Source organism: Arachis duranensis, chromosome 9 (genome assembly GCF_000817695.3).
Source record: "Arachis duranensis cultivar V14167 chromosome 9, aradu.V14167.gnm2.J7QH, whole genome shotgun sequence".
NCBI classification, from domain to species: domain Eukaryota; kingdom Viridiplantae; phylum Streptophyta; class Magnoliopsida; order Fabales; family Fabaceae; genus Arachis; species Arachis duranensis.
Genome location: NC_029780.3, coordinates 41,544,835 through 41,561,478, shown reverse-complemented (window position 1 = coordinate 41,561,478; position 16,644 = coordinate 41,544,835). Strand labels below are relative to the sequence as shown.

Below are 16,644 nucleotides of genomic sequence, written 5' to 3'. Positions count from 1 at the left end.
TAACTCTAGCCTTCATTAATCCAATTAGTGGAAAGCTAGGATTTATGGACTTGGATTGATATAACTCACTTGACTTTCCTTTGTTAATTGATTTAAGGATGACTAAGTGGGATTAATCCTTGCAACTACCATACTTGTGGCTAGTGATAATGATGAAGACCCTTGACAACCAAACCTTGCCAAGACCATTTTGTTAATAAAGTTTTCTTACCATTTACTATTCATATTTCTCATCCAAAACCCCAAAATACTCAAGGCCATAACAATTAACAAGAACACTACCCTGCAAGTCCTTTGAGAGACGACCCGAGGTTTAAATACTTCGGTTTATAGATTTTAGGGGTTTGTACTTGTGACAAACAAATTTTTGTATGAAAGGATTATTGTTGGTTTAGAGACTATACTTTACAACGAGATTTCATTAGTGAAATTCTAAACCGTCAAAAATAAATTCATCAACCAGCGACGTGAACGCGTGACTGACGCGTACGCGTGACACGAACGATCTACAGAATTAACAGAAAATGCTGGTGGCGATTTCGGACCAGTTTCAGATCCAATTTTTGGCCCAGAAGCACAGACTAGAGCCAGGGAACAGCAGAGACTCAAGACACATTCTTATTAGCATAGTTTTAGTTTAGTTTTGGGGAATCTAGAGAGAATTCGACTTCTTCCTCTAGGTTTTCTTCACATTTATAATTGTAGAGCTTTAGTACTTTGCTTTGGATATTGAGAAGATTTATTTCTAGTTTGTCTCTCTACTCTTTACTCTTTTGTTGCCCATTGACTCTGTTTAGATAAGTATGTTCATGGTTTTGGGATTTATTAATGCAAAGAACCATTTTTATTTTTAATGGAGTAGTTCCTAACTTAATTGGGGGTTGATTAATAGGAAAACCTTGAGTTGGAATATTCAGATGTTAATATTAATTGGAAGTTGTTGGCTAATTCTCCTGTCTTCGACTCTAATCCCTTCTTAGGAAAGGATTAGGACGCAAGCGATAGGATTAGTTTGAGAGTACTTGACTTTTCCCTATCATATAAGGGATAAAGAAGTAGGATAATAACCCTTTTATTATTACACTTGGGAAAGTTCAGTAGGGATAGAACTTCCATTTAATCTTCTCCCGGTCAAGGCTTTTAATTGAATTACATAAATTCTCAATCTATTATTTCTCTGTTTCTCAAAACTCAAAAATCTCTTGGAAAACCTCTGACTGATAAAATAGGACATTCTCTGCAACTCGTTGGAGACGACCAGGGATTCATACTCCCAGTATTTTATTTCTAAAATTTTGTGACAACTCTTCTAAATTGATACGCGGAATCAACATTGGTTAAGAGCTATACTTGCAACATTGTTTCTCTATAAACTCTTGATCGGTGATTTTTCCGTACGTCAATTTTTGGCGCCGCTGCCGAGGAGTTGCAAAAGTGTGCTAATTTATTGGTTGGAATTTATTTTATTTTGCTACTATGAGCTGTATGTTTCTTTCATTGAATGACGCGTTCACTACCTGATCCGAGCCTAGCCGTATTTAATCCTGAAATTGAAAGAACTATCTCACATATAAGGCGGGCTCGGCGTCAGTTAGTCCTCTCTGAGGGCGAATTTGAAACGTCATTTAAGGAAGAAACAAGCTCCCTTTCTACTGATTTGCTTGATTTACGCGCAGAGGACATGGTAGCTCCTAGGAGGATTACTCTCTAGGAAGTAGGAGCTCTGGACTTTACACTACCATCTTTCCAAGCACATCATCCAAATATGGGTGCAGATATTAAACTAAAAACTGCACGAATCAATCTACTGCCAAAGTTTCATGGCTTGCCTGCTCAAGAGCCTCTCAAGCACCTCAGGGATTTCTACACAGCCTGTTCTACTGTCAAGTGTAATGGTGCAACTGAGACTTCTATTCCGCTGGCCACCTTCTTGTTTTCCCTTGAGGGAAAGGCGAAGGAGTGGTACTACACTCAACCTGAAGTAGTTGTTACTAACTGGGACACACTTTGAAGAGAATTCCTAGAAAATAACTTTCTAGCTGAAGTTACTGATAGACTGAGGAAAGAAATTTCAATGATTGTTCAAGGCGAATCAGAGACTCTATACGAGTATTAGGAGCACTTCAATAATCTCCTAGACGCATGCCCCCACCATATGATTGACAAGTTGGTGTTGATCAGCTACTTCACACGGGGCATGAAGCCTCAGGATAAGACTACATTGGATGGTGCGAGTAATGGTTCTCTGAAAAAGTACAAGACCATAGAAGAAGCATGGCAACTGATCGCCGACTTAGCTGAGTCCGCTCAAAATCACAAGCACAATAAGAACAACCACCCCAAGGCTGTGACAGAGGTTTCCTCTGGCAATGAGAATAATTCTCTCACACAATCAATATGTGAGATGACCAACCTACTGAAGTAGATACATCTAGGCCAACAACAATCTCAACCCCCTTCACCACAACATAGTCAACAACTGGTTTCTCAGAGAGTATATGGAATATGCTGATTATAATCATTACACTAATGAATGTCCACAAATCCAACATGAAGACAACACCGTGGCAACTACTCATAATTTCTATGACCGTCCGAATCAAGGATACTATCAACAAGGCGGCAACTATAACTAAGGTGAGAACTTTAACCAAGGTTGGAGGGACAACTATAATAGAAGAGACAGAGACGGCCAAGAAAATTAGAGGTGGAATAATAGCAACAATCAGCAGAACTGGTATCAGCAAAACCCTGCCTGTCAACAGCAGAACCAGAACCAGGCTTACAGAGTGATGAGCGGATAATTTATACGCTTTTTGCCATTATTTTTAGGTAGTTTATAGTAGGATCTAGCTACTTTTAGGGATGTTTTCATTAATTTTTATGCAAAATTCACATTTTTGGACTTTACTATGAGTTTATGTGTTTTTCTATGATTTCAGGTATTTTCTGGCTTAAATTGAGGGACCTGAGCAAAAATCTTATTCAGGCTGACATAGGACTGCTAATGCTGTTGGATTCTGACGTCCTTGCACTCGAAAAATAGATTTTCTAGAGCTACAAAACTCCAAATGGCGCGCTCTCAACTGCGTTGGAAAGTAGACATCCAATGCTTTCCAACAATATTAATGGTCTATACTTTGTTTGAGCTTAGACGACGCAAACTGGCATTCAACGCCAGGTCCATGCTGCATTCTGGAGTAAAACGCCAGAAACACGTCACAAACCAGAGTTAAACGCCAAAAACACGTTACAACTTGGCGTTTAACTCCAAAAGAAGCCTCTTCATGTGTAAAGCTCAAGCTCAACCCAAGCACACACCAAAGTGGGCCCCGGAAGTGGATTTCTGCATTTAGACTTATTTCTGTAAACCCTAGTAACGAGTCTAGTATAAATAGGACATTTTACTATTTTATTAGCATCTTGGTATCTATCTTTAGACGTTTAGTTCTTAGACTTTGGGGGCTGGCCATTCGGCCATGCCTGAACCTTGATCACTTATGTATTTTCAACGGTGGAGTTTCTACACACTATAGATTAAGGTGTGGAGCTCTACTGTACCTTGAGAATTAATGCAATTACTATTGTTCTTCTATTCGATTCAAGATTATTCTTATTCTATGATATTTGTTACACTTCAACATGATGAATGTGATGATCCATGACACTCATCATCATTCTCACCTATGAACGCGTTCCTAACAACCACTCCCGTTCTACCTTAGATCGAGCGCATATCTATTGGATTCCTTAATCAGAATCTTCATGGTATAAGCTAGAACCCATTGGCAACATTCTTGAGAATCCGGAAAGTCTAAACATTGTCTGTGGTATTCCGAGTAGGATTCAAGGATTGAATGTCTGTGACGAGCTTCAAACTCGTGAGTGTTGGGCGTAGTGACAGACGCAAAAGAATCAATGGACTATATTCCGACATGATCGAGAACCGACAGATGATTAGCCGTGCTGTGACAGAGCATTTGGACCATTTTCACTGAGAGGATGGGAAGTAGCCATTGACAATGGTGACGCCCTACATACAGCTTGCCAGAGAATGGAGTAAGAATGATGGGAGGAAGATAGTAAGAAAGCAGAGATTCAGAAGGGACAAATGATCTCCATACACTTTTCTAAAATTTCCACCAAGGACTTACATAAGTATCTCTTTCATCTATTTTATGCTTTATTTATTATTATTTTCGAAAACCATTATAACCATTTGAATCCGCCTAACTGAGATTTACAAGATGACCATAGCTTGCTTCATACCAACAATCTCCGTGGGATCGACCCTTACTCACGTAAGGTATTACTTAGACAACCCAGTGCACTTGCTGATTAGTTGTGAGGAGTTGTGACAAAGTGTGATTCACGTTTGAGAGCTCCAAGTCTATTGGCGCAATTGTTGATGATCACAATTTATGCGCACCAAGTTTTTGGCGCTGTTGCCGGGGATTGTTTGAGTTTGGACAACTGACGGTTCATCTTGTTGCTCAGATTAGGTAATTTTTTTTCAAAAAGTTTTCAAAATTCTTTCAAGATTTTTTTTCTTTGTTTTCGTTTTTCCAAAAAGTAATTTTCAAAAAATCCAAAAAAATTATGAAATCTTAAAATAAAAAATATTTTGTGTTTCTTGTTTGAGTATTGAGTCAATTTTTATGTTTGGTGTCAATTGCATGTTTTTAAAATTTATGCATTTTTTTCGAAAAATTCATGCATGGTGTTCTTCATGATCTTCAAGTTGTTCTTGATAAGTCTTCTTGTTTGATCTTCATATTTTCTTGTTTTGTGTCTTTTGTTGTTTTTCATATGCATTTTTGCATTCATAGTGTCTGAACATGAAAAATTTCTAAGTTTGGTGTCTTGCATGTTTTTCTTTTCTTGAATATTTTTCAAAAATAAGTCTTGATGTTCATCTTGATCTTCAAAGTGTTCTTGGTGTTCATCTTGACATTCATAGTGTTCTTGCATGTTTTCTTTATTTTGATCTTAATTCTTCATGTTGTGAGTCATATTTGTGTTTTTCTCTCTCATCATTAAAAATTCAAAAATAAAAAATATCTTTTCCTTATTTCTCTCATAAATTTCAAAATCTTTGGGTTGACTTAGTCAAAAATTTTTAAAATAAGTTGTTTCTTGTTAGTCAAGTCAAGATTTCAATTTTAAAAATCTTATCTTTCCAAAATCTTTTTTCAAAATTGAATTTCAAATATTTTTCAACTAACTAATTGACTTTTTGTTTGTTTTACTATTTCTTATCTTTTTCAAAACCACGTAACTAATTTTATCTCTCTAATTTTTGAAAACTCCTTTCCCTTTTTCAAAAATTCTTTTTAATTAACTAATTATTTCAAAAATAATATTCGAATTCTCTCTCTCATCTTCTTGTATTTATTTATTCATTTACTAACACTTCTCTTCATCTAAAAATTTGAACCCTCTCATCTCCTCTGTGTTTGAATTTTTCTCATCCCTCTTCTACTCTTCTATTCTTCTACTCATATAAAGGAATCTCTCTACTGTGGTAAAGAGGATCCCTATTATTATTTTGTGTTCCCTTCTTTTTCATATGAGCAGGAGCAAGGACAAGAATATTCTTGTTGAAGCTGAACCTGAACCTGAAAGGACTCTGAAGAGGAAACTAAGAGAAGCTAAATTACAACAATCCAGAGACAACCTTACAGAAATTTTTGAAAAAGAAGAGGAGATGGCAGCCGAAAATAATGACAACAACAATAATGCAAGGAGGATGCTTGGTGATTATACTACACCTACTTCCAACTTTTATGGAAGAAGCATCTCAATCCCTGCCATTGGAGCAAACAATTTTGAGCTGAAGCCTCAACTAGTTGTTCTAATGCAACAGAACTGCAAGTTCTATGGACTTCCATCAGAAGATCCCTATCAGTTTTTAACTGAATTCTTGCAGATCTGTGAAACTGTTAAGACTAATGGAGTAGATCCTGAAGTCTACAGGCTCATGCTTTTCCCTTTTGGTGTAAGAGACAGAGCTAGAACATGGTTGGACTCACAACCTAAAGATAGCCTAGACTCTTGGGATAAGCTGGTCACGGCCTTCTTGCTAAGTTCTTTCCTCCTCAAAAGCTGAGCAAGCTTAGAGTGGATGTTCAGACCTTCAAGCAAAAAGATGGTGAATCCCTCTATGAAGCTTGGGAAAGATACAAACAGTTGACCAAAAAGTGTCCTGCTGACATGCTTTCAGAGTGGACCATTTTGGATATATTCTATTATGGTCTATCTAAGTTCTCTAAGATGTCACTGGACCATTCTGCAGGAGGATCCATTCACCTAAAGAAAACGCCTGCAGAAGCTCAAGAACTCATTGACATGGTTGCAAATAACCAATTTATGTACACCTTTAAGAGAAATCCTGTGAGTAATGGGACACCTCAGAAGAGGGGAGTTCTTGAAATTGATGCTCTAAATGCCATAATGGCTCAGAACAAAATGTTGACTCAGCAAGTCAACATGATTTCTCAGAGTCTGAATGGACGGCAAAATGCATCCAACAGTACTAAAGAGGCATCTTTTGAAGAAGAAGCCTATGATCCTGAGAACCCTGCAATGGCAGAGGTGAATTACATGGGTGAATCCTATGAGAACACCTATAATTCTTTATGGAGAAATCATCCAAACTTCTCATGGAAGGATCAACAAAAGCCCCAACAAGGCTTTAATAATGGTGGAACAAACAGGCTCAGCAATAGCAAGCCTTTTCTATCATCTTCTCAGCAACAGACAGAGAATTCTGAGCAGAGTCCCTCTAGCTTAGCAAACATAGTCTCTTATCTATCTAAGGCCACTTTAAGTTTTATGAGTGAAACAAGGTCCTCCATTAGAAATTTGGAGGCACAAGTGGGCCAGCTGAGTAAGAAAATCACTGAAACTCCTCCTAGTACTCTCCCAAGCAATACAGAAGAGAATCCAAAAAGAAAGTGCAAGGCCATTTATATTATCAATATGGCCGAATCCAAAGAGGAAGGGGAGGACGTGAATCCCAATGAAGAAGACCTCATGGGACATCCTCCAAACAAAAAGGAGTTCCAAACTGAGGAACCTAAGGAATCTGAGGCTCACCTAGAGACCATAGAGATTCTATTGAACCTCCTTTTACCATTCATGAGCTCTGAGAACTATTCTTCCTCTGAAGAGGATGAAGATATAACTGAAGAGCAAGTTGCTCAATATCTAAGAGCCATCATGAAGCTGAATTCCAAGTTGTTTGGTAATGAGACTTGGAAAGGTGAACCTCCCTTGCTCATTAGTGAACTAGATACATGGGTTCGGCAAACTCTACCTCAAAAGAAACAAGATCCTGGTAAATTCTTAATATCCTGTACCATAGGCACCATGACCTTTGAGAAGGCTCTATGTGACCTGGGGTCAGGTATAAATCTTAATCTACTCTCTGTAATGGAGAAGCTGGGGATCTTTGAGGTATGGGCCGCCATATTCTCATTAGAGATGGCAGACAAGTCAATAAGACAAGCTTATGGATTGGTAGAGGACGTGTTAGTGAAGGTTAAAGTCCTTTACATCCCTGCTGATTTCATAATCTTAGACACTGGGAAGGATGAGAATGAATCCATTATTCTTAGAAGACCCTTCCTAGCCACAACAGGAGCTGGATTGATGTTGACAGAGGAGAGTTAGTTCTTCAATTAAATGGGGACTACCTTGTGTTTAAAGCTCAAGGATCTTCCTCTGCAACCATGGAGAGAAAGCATGAAAAGCTTCTCTCAATACAGAGTCAAACAAAGCCCCCACAATCAAACTCTAAGTTTGGTATTGGGAGGCCACAACCAAACTCTAAGTTTGGTGTTGAACCCCCACATTCAAACTCTAAGTTTGGTGTTGGGAGGTCCCAACAATGCTCTGATGATCTGTGAGCTTCATGAGAGCTCACTGTGAAGCTTTTAACATTAAAGAAGTGCTTATTGGGAGGCAACCCAATTTTTATTTATCTATATTTCTATTGTTCTTTTATGTTTTATTAGGTTTATGATCATGTGGAGTCACAAAACAATTGCTAAAATTAAAAACATAATAAAAAACAGCAGAAGAAAAAGCACACCCTGGAGGAAGAGCTTACTGGCATTTAAACGCCAGTAAGGAGCATCTGGCTGGCGTTCAATGCTAGAACAGAGCATGAATCTGGTGTTGAATGCCAGAAACAAGCAGCAGTCTGGTGTTTAAACACCAGGATTGTACCCTGAGGAAAGCTAGTGTTTAACGCCAGCAACAAGCATCAGGTTGGCGTTAAACGCCAGAAACATGCTACATTTGGGCGTTTAACACCAGAAACAAGCTTCAGTCTGGCATTAAACGCTAGGATTGCATGCAGAGGGTGTTTTACACGCCTAATTGGTGCAGGGATGATAAATTCTTGACACTTCAGGATCTATAGACCCCACAGGATCACCTCAGGATCCGTGGACCCCACAGGATCCCCACCTAACTTCTCCCTCTCTCTCACACCTTTTCATAACACTCTTCCCTAAACATCATTCACCAATCACTAGCATCACTAAGGTGGACTCATTCCTTAACTTCCTTGTTCTTATCTCTCTATTTTTTGGTTTTGAGCTTCACATTTGTCTATGTTTGTGTCTTTACTACATGATCATTAGTGTCTAGTGTCTATGTCTCAAGGCTATGAATAATTCCATGAATCCTTCACCTTTCTTAAATGAAAAATGTTTCTAATACAAAAGAACAAGGAGTACATGAGTTTCGAATTCATCCTTGAAATTAGTTTAATTATATTGATGTGGTGACAATACTTTTTTGTTATGAATGAATGCTTGAACAGTGCATATTTTTTATCTTGTTGTTTATGAATGTTAAAATTGTTGGCTCTTGAAAGAATGATGAACAAGAGAAATGTTATTGATAATCTGAAAAATCATAAAATTTATTCTTGAAGAAAGAAAAAGTAGTGAAAAGAAGAAGCTTGCGAAAAAAAAGCAAGCAGAAAAAGCCAATAGTCCTTAAAACCAAAAGGCAAGGGTAAAAAGGATCCAAGGCTTTGAGCATCAATGGATAGGAGGGCCCAAGCAAATAAAAACCAGGCCTAAGCGGCTAAATCAAGCTGTCCCTAACCATGTGCTTGTGACATGCAGGTCCAAGTGAAAAGCTTGAGACTGAATGGTTAAAGTCGTGATCCAAAGCAAAAAGAGTGTGCTTAAGAGCTCTGGACACCTCTAACTGGGGACTTTAACAAAGCTGAGTCACAATCTGAAAAGGTTCACCCAGTCATGTGTCTGTGGCATTTATGTATCGGGTGGTAATATTGGAAAATAAAGTGCTTAGGGCCACGGCCAAGACTCATAAAAGTAGCTGTGTTCAAGAATCAACATACTTAACTAGGAGAATTAATAACACTATCTGAATTCTGAGTTCCTATAGATGCCAATCATTCTAAACTTCAAATGATAAAGTGAGATGCCAAAACTGTTCAGAAGCAAAAAGCTACAAGTCCCGCTCATCTAGTTAGAACTAATATTCATTGATGTTTTGAGATTTATAGTATATTCTCTTCTTTTTATCCTAATTGATTTTCAGTTGCTTGGGGACAAGCAACAATTTAAGTTTGGTATTGTGATGAGCAGATAATTTATACGCTTTTTGGCATTGTTTTTAGGTAGTTTCTAGTAGGATCTAGCTACTTTTAGGGATGTTATCATTAGTTTTTATGCAAAATTCACATTTCTGGACTTTACTATGAGTTTATGTGTTTTTCTGTGATTTCAGGTATTTTTTGGCTGAAATTGAGGGACCTGAGAAAAAATCTGATTCAGGCTGACAAAGGACTGCTAATGTTGTTTGATTCTGACCTCCCTGCACTCAAAATGGCGCGCTCTCAACTGCGTTGGAAAGTAGACATCCAGGGCTTTCCAGAAATATATAATGGTCCATACTTTGTTCGAGCTTAGATGACGCAAACTGGTGTTCAACGCCAGTTCCATGCTGCATTCTTGAGTAAAACGCCAGAAACACGTCACAAACCAGAGTTAAACGCCAAAAACACATTACAACTTGGCATTTAACTCCAAAAGAAGCCTCTGCACATGTAAAGCTCAAGCTCAGCCCAAGCACACACCAAAGTGGGCCCTGGAAGTGGATTTTTGCATTTAGACTTATTTCTGTAAACCCTAGTAACTAGTCTAGTATAAATAGGACATTTTACTATTGTATTAGACATCTTGGTATCTATCTTTGGACATTTAGTTCTTAGACTTTGGGGGCTGGCCATTTGGCCATGCCTGAACCTTGATCACTTATGTATTTTCAACGGTGGAGTTTCTACACACCATAGATTAAGGTGTGGAGCTCTGCTGTACCTCAAGAATTAATGCAATTACTATTGTTCTTCTATTCGATTCAAGCTTATTCTTATTCTAAGATATTCGTTGCACTTCAACATGATGAATGTGATGATCCGTGACACTCATCATCATTCTCACCTATGAACACGTGCTTGACAACCACTCCCGTTCTACCTTAGATCGAGCGCATATCTCTTGGATTCCTTAATCAGATTCCTCGTGGTATAAGCTTTGAACCCATTGGCAGCATTCTTGAGAATCCAAAAAGTCTAAACCTTGTCTGTGGTATTCCGAGTAGAATTCAAGGATCGAATGACTATGACGAGCTTCAAACTCGCGAGTGTTGAGTGTAGTGACAGACGCAGAAGAATCAATGGATTCTATTCCGACATGATCGAGAACCGACAGATGATTAGCCGTGCTGTGACAGAGCATTTGGACTATTTTCACTGAGAGGATGGGAAGTAGCCATTGATAATGGTGACACCCTACATACATCTTGCCATAGAAAGGAGTAAGAATGATTGGAGGAAGACAGTAGGAAAGCAGAGATTCAGAAGAGACAAAGGATCTCCATATTCTTATCTGAAATTTCCACCAAGGACTTACATAAATATCACTTTCATCTATTTTATGCTTTATTTATTATTATTTTTGAAAACCATTATAACCATTTAAATCCGCCTAACTGAGATTTACAAGATTACCATAGCTTGCTTCATACCAACAATCTCCGTGGGATCGACCCTTACTCACGTAAGGTATTACTTGGACGACCCAGTGCACTTGCTGGTTAGTTGTGCGGAGTTGCTACAAAGTGTGATTCACGTTTGAGAGCTCCAAGTCTATTGGCGCCATTGTTGATGATCACAATTTACGTACACCATAGAGCACCTTATTTAAGGCAACCCCAAGCGTCTTAGCAAATACCTCAGATCACTTACCCCTCTTCCTCTTCCAATGATGAGTTGCTACACTCTATTGATTAGAGACAGAAGACCATGGAGAACAACCTTACTTCTACTTTAAACGGTCTAAACTCTACCTTGCAGGCTCTTGTCTCACAGATTGGATCACTAAATAACTCCAACAACTAGCCTTCAAGCTCTAGTAGAATTCCTTCTCAACCCTTACCCAACTCCAAAGAGTGGCATCAATGCCATCACCTTGAGGTCCAGAACCACACTGCAAGAGAGGAATCCTGAGGATCCAAGCCAACTAGAACACGCCCCAGCTGAGGACATACTTGAAGTGGAGGATGTTGTAAAGGGAGATGAAGTACAAGACACGGTTGGAGAAGAAGTAACTCAACCAGAGAATGGCGCACCAGAAGGAGCTAAACCTACCAAAGACGTTACCCCTATCCCATTTCCACACCTTGCAAGAAAGCCCAGAAAGCAGATAGAACTTGACCTAAAAATGGTAGAAATCTTCAAAAAGGTTGAGGTAACTATTTCCCATTTTGATGTCATTCAGCAAGTACCTAAATATGCAAAGTTTCTAAAAGATTTGTGCATACATAAGGATATGATTAATGAATTAGAAAATATTCTTTTAGGTAGTTCTATATCTGCATTGATGGGAGATATACCTGAAAAATGTAGTGATCCAGGTCCATGCATGGTTAACTATACCATTGGGAATGTAATATTTTCTGACTGCATGTGTGATTTAGGAACGTGCGTGAGTATTATGCCTTTGTATATATATAATGCCTTGAGGCTCCCTCCCTTAAAAAGGTCGGCAACTCGTTTTGTGTTAGCAGATAAAAGCATTATTACAGTGGTTGGAATTGCTGAGGACGTGCTAGTGAGCATTAAGGGGCTCACATTCCCCATTGATTTCTATATCTTGGAGATGCCCCAAAATGACTCAGGAAAGCCATCATCCATCTTGCTCGGAAGACCATTCCTGAAGACCTCAAAGTTCAAGTTGGATGCATTCTCGAAAACCTATTCTTTTGAGATAGACGGCCGAGTAGTAAGCTTCAATCTGAATGAGGCAATGAAGCATCCTCCGGAAGACCATTCCATCTTCCAGTGTGACATAATTGATGAGACAGTGCAGTTCAGCAAGAAGCAATAGAAGAGATACACATGGAGCAAGGTCCAAGTGTGGGGAAACCCTCTGAACACAATGAGAACATTATGCCATCATCACTGGCTCCAGACGATCCAGTGCCCAGTCAGGAGTAGAAATTGGAGTTAAAACTCCTTCCACCCCACCTCAAGTATGCCTACCTTGAGGACAATCAGAAGCTCCCAGTTATCATTGCAAAGGAACTCACAGCCCAGAAGGAGGAACAGTTGCTTAGTGTGCTGCGAAGACACAAGAAAGAAATTGGGTGGAGCTTGGCATATATAGTAGGCATCAGCCCTCAAGTTTGTGAGCACAGAATATTTTTAGAAGAGGGAGCAAGGCCTATTCGCCAACCCCAAAGAAGACTGAATCCCACCATCATGGAGGTTATCAAGAAGGAAGTGACCAGACTACTGGAAGTAGATATCATCTACCCCATCTCAGATAGCGAATAGGTCAGCCCAGTGCAAGTGGTGCCCTAGAAGTCTGGAGTCACAACAGTAAAGAATGAGCAAGGAGAGCTCATAGCAACTAGAGTGCAAAGTTCCTGGAGGGTGTGCATTGACTACAGGTGCCTCAACCAAGCCACTCGCAAGGATCATTACCCTTTGCCATTTATTGATCAAATGCTTGATCGCCTGTCAGGTAAATCCCATTACTGCTTTTTAGATGGTTACACAGGCTATTTTCAAATTCATATAGCTCCTAAGGATTAGGAAAAGACTACTTTTACATGTCCATTTTGAACTTATGCTTACAAGAGAATGCCATTTGGCTTATGCAATGCACCAGCCACTTTCCAAAGGTGCATGATGAGTCTTTTCTCTGATCTCATTGAGAGCTGTATGGAGGTTTTTATGGATGATTTTAACGTATACGGTGATTCCTTTAGCCTTTGCTTGGATAGTTTATCTAGAGTATTAGACATGTGTGTTAGATCAAACCTTGTTTTGAATTTTGAAAAGTGTCATTTTATGGTCAAACAAGGTATTGTTCTAGGACATGTTGTCTCTAATACTGGTATTTCTGTAGATCCAGCAAAGGTAAATGTCATTTATAGTCTGCCTTACCCCTCCTCCGTGAGGGAAGTCCATTCATTCCTTGGTCATGCAGGTTTCTACCGGAGATTTATCAAGGACTTCAGTAAGGTAGCTTTACCTTTATCTAGACTGCTTCAGAAGGATGTTGAGTTTGAGCTGAGTGAGGACTGTATGAAAGCGTTTGATAAGCTGAAGATCGCCTTGACTCAAGCTCCAATTGTGCAAGGACTAGACTGGAGTCAGCCCTTTGAGATTATGTGTGACGCCTCCAACCATGCTATAGGAGCGGCACTGGCTTAGCACGCACATAAGGATCCTTTTGTAATTGTATATGCTTCAAAGACCTTAGATGCTGCTTGGTCTAATTACACCACCACTGAAAAAAGCTTCTAGCTATTGTTTTCGCTCTGGATAAATTCCGCGCCTATTTACTTGGTACTAAAGTGGTAGTGTACTCAGACTATGCAGCTCTAAAATACTTATTAGCTAAAAAGGAGTCCAAAACCAAGGCTAACACGTTGGATCCTGCTGCTGCAAGAATTTGATTTAGAAATTAAGGATAGGAGTAGTTCTCAGAATTTATTAGTGGACCACTTAAGTCGCCTTGAGCACATCAAGCATGACTCCACTCCTATCAATGATGCTTTCCCATTTGATAGCTTGCATGCAGTATCTGAAGTAGTTCCTTGGTATGCACCTGTAGCTAATTATTTAGTTAGTCATACCTTTCCTCCCAATTTTACTAAGCATCAGAGGAACAAGCTGAAAAGCGAGTCCAAATATTATATTTGGGATGATCCATATTTATAGAGGTATGGTACTGACCAGATAATTAGAAGATATGTGCCTCAATCAGAATTCCAGTCCATTTTAGAGTCCTGCCACTCCTCTAAGAGTGGTGGATATTTTGGTCCTCAAAGAACAGCTAGAAAAATTTGAGACTGTGGATTCTAGTGGCCTACTCTTTTAAAAGATGCTGCTGCCTTCTGTAAATCTTGTTCCCCATACCAAAGGTTTGGTAATATATCGAAGAGGGATGAGATGCCCCAACAAATTATGTTGCTCTGTGAGATTTTTTATGTTTGGGGTAGTGACTACATGGGTCCATTTCCCAACTCTAGCAGTTTCTTATATATATTGTTAGCTGTAGATTATGTTTTCAAATGGGTGGAAGCAATTCCCACCCGTACTGATGATGCTAACACTGTTGTCTCCTTTGTTAGAAACCATATTATCTATCGCTTTGGATCACCACGAGCAATCGTGAGTGATCAAGGCACCCATTTATGTAATAGGAAACTGACCGCTCTACTGAAGAAGCATGGCATTATTCACAAGGTGGCAACTGCTTACCACCCACAGACTAACAGATAAGCAGAGTTGTCTAACATAGAGATAAAGCGTATCATGTAAAAGATAGTCAAGCCTCATAGGAAGGACTGGAGCACCAGGCTACAAGATGCACTTTGGGCATACCGGACAGCGTACAAGACACCTATAGGGATAAATCCCTTCCGCTTAGTTTATGGAAAGGCCTGTCACCTCCCATCGAGATAGAGCATAAGGCATTTTGGGCGGTAAGAGAAATCAACATGGGATTTGAGAGGGCCGGAGCTGAAAGGAAGATGCAACTACAAGAATTAGAGAACTTTCGCCTAGAAGCGTATGATAACTCCAGGCTGTACAAAGAAAAGATGAAGGCTGTGCATGACAAGCACATTAAAAGGAGAGAGTTCAGACCTGGGAAATTAGTTTTCCTCTACAACTCCAGACTAAGGCTCATGCCGGGCAAGCTGAGATCAAGATGGGAAGGTCCCTATAGAGTAGAGAAGGCAGAGCCATACGGAGTCTTTCACCTAAGTCATCCTTCGAGCTCTAAATTCATCAAGGTAAATGGACATCGCCTTAAGCTATATCACGGTGAGCAGATGAAGAAAAGTAAGGTGCTAGAGATCTTCCTCTTGGATGATTCACCCACAGCAGAAGACTAAGCTAGTGGACCGTCCAACTTAAGGACGTTAAAGAAAAGTGTTGGGTGGGAGTCAACCCACCATGGTATTATCGTTCTTTCTTTTCTTAGTTTTATTTTAGTAACTTTTTTCATTATTCTGCATATAGTCTGCATCTACATCTGCATATTTGCACAAAAAATGGCAAAAAGTTGCGTGGGAGCATTGTAGAAAGTGTGCCAATCACACAAGCATCGTCACACGTACGCGTACGCGTCATTTGGGGTTTTTGGCACCTCACGCGTACGCGTCAGTGACGCGCACGTGTAACCTTGAAAAATCGACGTAAGAGGTGTGTTGGCCGAAAGTTGGGCTGGTTTGGTGCTGGCACTGTGCCTGAGGCACAAATTGCATCACGCGTACGCGTCCCAAACGCGTTCACGTCATTTTCAAATTATAAGTTTTCACGCATGCTTATAATGATGAGCGGATAATTTATACGCTTTTTGGCATTGTTTTCAGTATGTTTTTAGTATGTTTTAGTTAGTTTTTATTATATTTTTATTAGTTTTTAGTTAAAATTCACTTTTCTGGACTTTACTATGAGTTTGTGTGTTTTTCTGTGATTTCAGGTATTTTCTGGCTGAAATTGAGGGTCCTGAGCAAAAATCTGATTCAGAGGCTGAAAAGGACTGCAGATGCTGTTGGATTCTGACCTCCCTGCACTCGAAGTGGATTTTCTGGAGCTACCGAAGCCCAATTGGCGCACTCTCAACGGCGTTGGAAAGTAGACATCCTGGGCTTTCCAGCAATATATAATAGTCCATACTTTGCCCGAGATTTGATGGCCCAAACCGGCGTTGCAAATCAGCTTTAGAATTCCCAGCGTTTAACGCTGGAACTGGCATAGAAATTGGAGTTAAACGCCCAAAGTGGCATAAAAGCTGGCGTTTAACTCCAGAAAAAGTCTCTACACATGAAAGCTTCAATGCTCAGCCCAAGCAGACACTAAGTGGACCCAGAAGTAGATTTTTACGTCATTTACTCATTTCTGTATACCCTAGGTTACTAGTTCACTATTAATAGGATCTTTTGACATTGTATCTAGACCTCATGACACTTTACATGTTTCTTATTGTATCTTCTACGGCATGAGTCTCTAAACCCCATGGTTGGGGGTGAGGAGCTCTGCTGTGTCTTGATGGATTAATGCAATTACTACTGTTT

The 16,644-nt window shown here is 39.5% G+C and overlaps 1 protein-coding gene and 1 non-coding gene across 2 annotated transcripts; one reads left to right on the top strand and one right to left on the bottom strand.

Moving 5' to 3' along the window:
- Positions 1-6,111: 6,111 nt before the first annotated feature.
- LOC127741766 (small nucleolar RNA R71) lies at positions 6,112-6,219 on the bottom strand. The gene has a single exon (XR_008002972.1). It is a non-coding gene; the product is annotated as a small nucleolar RNA R71 (small nucleolar RNA).
- Positions 6,220-15,060: 8,841 nt separating this feature from the next.
- On the top strand, positions 15,061-15,459 carry LOC107465509 (uncharacterized). Its single transcript, XM_016084487.1, has one exon. It carries the CDS (start codon positions 15,061-15,063, stop codon positions 15,457-15,459), a length of 399 nt encoding a protein of 132 aa, XP_015939973.1.
- The last annotated feature ends 1,185 nt before the right edge of the window (positions 15,460-16,644 follow it).

Bases quoted from the DNA above. Each gene is read 5' to 3' on its own strand.
- LOC107465509 (XM_016084487.1), top strand. From the start codon at position 15,061: ATGGGATTTGAGAGGGCCGGAGCTGAAAGGAAGATGCAACTACAAGAA.